The following is a 5,227-nucleotide window of genomic DNA, read 5'->3' as shown; positions in this document are numbered from 1 at the left end:
GCGCCGCTCCCTGCCCCTTGCCCCCCACCGCCACCGGCCGCCACTCGCTTTAATCCGGAGCATGCGCCCGAGAGCCGGGCACCGAGAGGGAGAGCTCGGCGCCCCCAGCCGGCAGCCGCCGGAGCCTGCAGCGCGATCCCGGCCTCCCCCGGGCCAGGACGGGGGAGGAGTGTCATCGCTCCGTGCACACGGGTCACTTCACGGACCGGCCTCCAGCCCCCGGGCGGGGAAGGCAGGAGTGTGCAGGGCTCAGAGGACCCCCCCGAGGAGGCCTGAACCTCCTGCTTCCTACCAGCTTCGGTCCTGCAGCTTATACCCCTACCGCGTCTGCAGCCTATTTGCCCCAGCCACCGGCAGCAAGCCTGGTGCCTCCAGCACATCCTTCCCCTGGCACAGACGTGCAAAGCACCCACCTCGCCTTGCTGCGGAGTAGCAACTGAGGCGATCACGCAGCTCACCCGAGCCATCATGAATCTCTTACTCTTAGTTTCGCACTGGGGCAGACGAGAGGAGCGAGGTGTTTCAAGTAGCCCCACGCGCTAGGTTTTGTGGCTCTTGCCGTGGGTGGGAAGCTGGGGCAGTTCTCCAAAGGTGGTGCCCGCAACATGTTTTGCAGATGCACAAGGCCCCATGCTCCGTTAAGAGCGAGTCAAGATGACCAGCCTTTGCGAAGTCGTTTCTCAGATTCAACTTTCCCCATCTGTTAAACAAATACAAGCCAGCCACGCAAGAGCAGAACAAGAGCAAACACCCAACGGCCCCCAGTTGGTAAAGACAAAGTCCCAAATCGTCATTCATCGAGGCATATGTGAGCTCAGTAGGGCAAGGATCTTCCAGGGGCTCATACAGCATAGCTCCTTGACCTGTTCCACTTCAGAGGATCAGACAAGGAGGGTGGAAGGGACCTCAGGGCACTAGTCCGACCCCCTGCTCCAAGCAGGGCCAGCCCTAACTACATCATCCCAGCCAAGGCTTTGAGCCAGGCCTTAAAAACCTCCAAGGATGGAGAGTCCACCACCTCTCTAGGTAACTCATCCCAGTGCATCACCCTCCTAGTAAAAAAGTTTTTCCTAATATCCAACCTAAACTTCCCTTGCTGCAATTGCTCCTTGCTCTGTCATCTGCCCCCACTGCAGAGAGTTCTTTAGAGTTAAATCCCTGCCTTGCGTACACAGAAAACATCCAACTCGGCCCTCTCCCTCTGCAGCGAAGCAGTTAACTCTCAGGGTGAAAGCCGATTGCCTACACAAAACATCAAACTGGTGAAGGCATCTAGTCCAACACCCATTTTTGCTGCTATAAGCACATTAAAGTTACACTCGAGGGCTTGAGTATGGTGATGGCAGGAATACAGCCTATTCAACCCTAAGTTTCTGAAGCGTGTACATACATACATGCACACACACACACACTTCAGAAACATATATTTAAATTGTGTATTTTGTGAGTGGGAACAGAGAAAAAGAAGTCAACTTTTTCTTTACCAACAGAGAAAAAAAAAAAAAAGAAAAGAAAAGAAAAGGAGAACTTCAACCAGAAACATGCTTTAAACATTAGTTTCCTTTCCAACAGGAACAGTCATCTATATGGGTCAACTGTTCCGGGTTTCTCTTCCTTAAAGCCCCCACACTGACCTGGATGAAAAGCAGCGTCTCCCATCAGTTCCCCATTGCTGCAGGGTACTGCCATGCCTCTGGGGATATTACATTTAGACATGACCTGGGACCCTCCTGGAGGGGATGGATCATATCCCTAACATTCTGGTTTCAAGCAAATGTTTAAGTTTCCTTTCATTCAGAAAGAGCCATTTGCTAAAACACTTGATTTAGCAGGTCAGAGGCACGCAGCCCTGGTGAGCAAGGCCCATCAAATGTCAATTCCAGAAGGTCACAAGCTGGGGGTATATGTGCCGCTAGGAGCATGCCGTGAGCTGCAGATATACACTGAATTCAAAGCAAAGCAAAATAGCTGAAAAGATTCAGGCTGTGATTGCTTTATAGTTTTAGTGACCTTGCGTTACTGCTGTTATTCCATGATACGGAAAACAAAAGTGCAGCCAGCTCAGGGCTGAAAAAGTCAAAAAAAGTTTGAGAACCACTAACCTAGCAAGTATCAGCCCAATCATCACACTTAATATTTCTGTTTCTGCCTTTAATATCATGGAACAGAGCAGAGGGCAACATGGAGACTGTGGCAGATTTGATGAAGTTGGACTGCACCCATTTGCATTTACTTGATCAGAGCTAGCATCTGGATTGCATTTTCCAGGCAATGTCCCCATGGGAAACCCTGAGTGCAGTTTCTCTCCCATTTTGTTGATATTTCCAATGATTAAAACCGGAAAGTTTACACTGAGCCTCCAGTCAGTCTCTTCAGGCCCGACAAAGGCTGTAACAGTGAAAACAAGACGGCTAACATCAGAGATCTTCCAAAAACACACAAGAACCCAGTTGGGTACCACTACTGTTTGCAGGAAATATTGTTACCAGGCGCTCTTGAGCTTCATCGATTGAATGGAAAGACAGAGCCAGGAAAACACTTTAAAACCAGTTCCTTTATTCACCAGACAGTTTTCAGAACATTCTTTGAGGAATTTTCAGGCCTTCCTTAACAGGTATTTGTCCTTTAAATGCCACAAACTATAGATGAGACTGGCTACCACGAGACTGGCTTCAAGTTCCACCATTACTCTCATGACGCAGAACCACTGCACCAAAATCTGTTCATTCCCCCCATTTATCTCCCTTTTACGTTTGTTTGCCAAGGCTCTCTGGAGAGCCCAGGCAGGCTGTTAGGTTGCATTTGCTAGTGGCCACCCCCACCCCACTCCAGTGTAGATGAGACTTTGTGCTACAGTTGGTCAAGTTAAAACCCACACGAGGTAAGCCACAGCTTTACTTCAATCAGCTGAGCACAAATAAAAAGTAAGCACAAGTCCATACAGCTTTGTTTCGATTTCACCATCTCTGCCTCTTCGTTTCTTATTAACACATTTTCACTGAGCCCAACTGGGTCCACAACTCCTATTCCCGGAGCTAAATCTTGATGCTAAGGCGTTAGCGTCTCACTTTAGGGAATGTATTATGCTCATCGCATTAATGTAAAGGATTAAAATACAAGTCCATAATGGGACTGACATCTTCTGAGACGCTTGGCAAGGAACCTGGAGACAAAGTGGGAGGCTGAACCTCCTTACCGGTTGCTTCAATTTACCTGGGGAGAAAAATGATATCATGTCAGTGGTCTGTTCCACAAGATTATACCCTTTTTCATGCAATTCATGGACAGAGCCTAGAACCAAGTCAGGAGAACCCAGCTGCCCAACGCCGGTGATGAAAGGCATTTCTGTTTCTCCAGAAGAAAGACTGGGCTAACACACGTCCATCACAGGATAAAACTAATTCATAAACCCTTTAAATATATAGGGTGCATTACCACATTGTCCATCTTCTGCATATCCCTTGGACCTGTCCCTGAAGTTCCCCAAAAGTATCAGGTCATGGTCGCCTCTGCTCAAGGCTCAGTCTTCTGGGCACCCATCTTGCTCACACCTAGCATCATGGTGGGTTTCTCTGGTGTGCTTGGACCGTCGCTCATCCTCGGCGCCGATTTTCCCAGGCTTACGTTCGGCTGCCCAGCTTTTTGCCATGGTATCTGAAGAGGCTTCGTGTCCCAGGGCTGTCATCAGACTTATCCCCTGGAGTGTTAATCACCTCTCCAAATCTGGTCTTCTCCATCTGTCACGTTTGACAACTGGCATCTCCTCATGCAGTCCTGCACAAATAAGAAAAAACTGGCTGTTGCCACCAAAATGCATTCAAATATCATTTTGACCCACGGCAGCTGTTAAAACCTAGCGCAGCAAACAAGTCAGGGTCTACTCCCTGAGCACAGGCTCAAAGCACCAAATTCTCTGGGCAGATACCTGAAGCATAACTTTTACGGTCTACTGCAGTATCTACGGTTGGTCTACTATCATTCTTTCATAAGCCAATAAAAAGACAGCTACCACCAATAAGCAGATGTGAATTATAAGGATTTAAAGCGTCTCCTTGACTAGCAGCTGCAATAGTAGAATTACTCACCTTGCGTGGTGCCATGTAGCATCTGAACCTAAGAAAGAAAACCATTCCATAAAGATGGATGAGTCACCAATCCCATCAGATCTCTTTATAATTCTTTGCAACACACACATCAACAGCCCTGACAAACAAGATACCAACTGATGTAATGTTTCCTGCATGGTTTGTCTCCTCTGTCACGGTCCAAGGACTCAGAGAAGCCATAGGAATATGCAGGCTGCAGACCAGAGGCCCGGCTTGTTCTCCAACGTCGTGGAAGGGGACTATACGTCATGGAGCCCGAAGGCCTACGCTCCCGTACGCCACACGGACAGAGCCGAGAGAGAGCAACCTCTCCGGATGTCCACGTTGGACAGCAGATTCAATGCACCGCAATAGGCTGTTCCCCACCCCCACCCCATGCATTCACCTCCCAGATGCAAACCAGTAGCTCACAACGTCAGTGGCCCAGTAACCTCAATCCAGTACACGGATGGGTCACCTACCACACAACACGTGAAACCAGGAATGTCAGAAAAACTGAGCATTGGCCTCGAGAGCCACATATGAAATGCGCTGGTTTCACAGCTCCAGCCCTATCACACGAGCATCACAGCCTGGAAGAATACATTTGCAAAGAACCTATAAAATACCACAAATACTTACTTTGTGTGTAGAGTGCCACGCCGGAAAACCGCCGAAAAAAAAAGGGGAAAAAAAAAAAAAAAAAAAAAAAAAAAAAAATGCACGTTAGCTTGGCTACTCTCCCCAAATTAGCAGTTTGTCACAGCTTCATGTAAAAGTACTACTCAAATGCTGTTTGACTGGATGTGCTGTTTCCTGCATGGTTTGTCTCCTCTGTCACGGTCCAAGGACTCAGAGAAGCCATAGGAATATGCAGGCTGCAGACCAGAGGCCCAGCTTGTTCTCCAACGTCGTGGAAGGGGACTATACGTCATGGAGCCCGAAGGCCTACGCTCCCGTACGCCACACGGACAGAGCCGAGAGAGAGCAACCTCTCCGGATGTCCACGTTGGACAGCAGATTCAAGGCACTGCATTAGGCCATTCCCAGCATGCATTAACCTCCCCAATACAAACTTAGTTCATCAGGTCAACAGCCCAACAACTATAATCCAATACATGGATTTATCATACAACAAGCAA

General features: G+C 48.6%; 1 protein-coding gene, 1 long non-coding RNA gene and 2 other non-coding genes across 5 annotated transcripts in view; all 4 read right to left on the bottom strand.

Annotated features, from left to right (window-relative positions):
- The window catches only part of RCC1 (regulator of chromosome condensation 1), a 6,806-nt gene extending 6,654 nt beyond the window's left edge, over positions 1-152 (bottom strand). Inside the window, exon 1 of the mRNA XM_025213587.1 lies at positions 49-152. Coding sequence (XP_025069372.1) covers positions 49-63 — 15 coding nt within the window. The 5' untranslated portion in view covers positions 64-152. The remainder of the gene's footprint in view (positions 1-48) is intronic.
- A 2,382-nt stretch (positions 153-2,534) lies between these two features.
- The window catches only part of LOC102374009, a 6,447-nt gene continuing 3,754 nt past the window's right edge, over positions 2,535-5,227 (bottom strand). For both annotated transcript variants that reach the window (XR_324776.3, XR_324777.3), the window contains exons 5-7: positions 4,086-4,113; positions 3,436-3,774; positions 2,535-3,213 (exon numbers count right to left, since the gene is read on the bottom strand). This is a non-coding gene — a long non-coding RNA (uncharacterized LOC102374009). The remainder of the gene's footprint in view (positions 3,214-3,435; positions 3,775-4,085; positions 4,114-5,227) is intronic.
- On the bottom strand, positions 4,229-4,434 carry LOC112551643. Its single transcript, XR_003095938.1, has one exon. It is a non-coding gene; the product is annotated as a small nucleolar RNA SNORA73 family (small nucleolar RNA).
- On the bottom strand, positions 4,893-5,098 carry LOC112551646. Its single transcript, XR_003095941.1, has one exon. It is a non-coding gene; the product is annotated as a small nucleolar RNA SNORA73 family (small nucleolar RNA).

The sequence above is a fragment of the Alligator sinensis genome, unplaced genomic scaffold (genome assembly GCF_000455745.1).
Source record: "Alligator sinensis unplaced genomic scaffold, ASM45574v1 scaffold1123_1, whole genome shotgun sequence".
Lineage (NCBI taxonomy): Eukaryota > Metazoa > Chordata > Crocodylia > Alligatoridae > Alligator > Alligator sinensis.
Note: the sequence above shows the minus strand (reverse complement) of the source record. Positions and strands in the feature narration are given on the sequence as shown.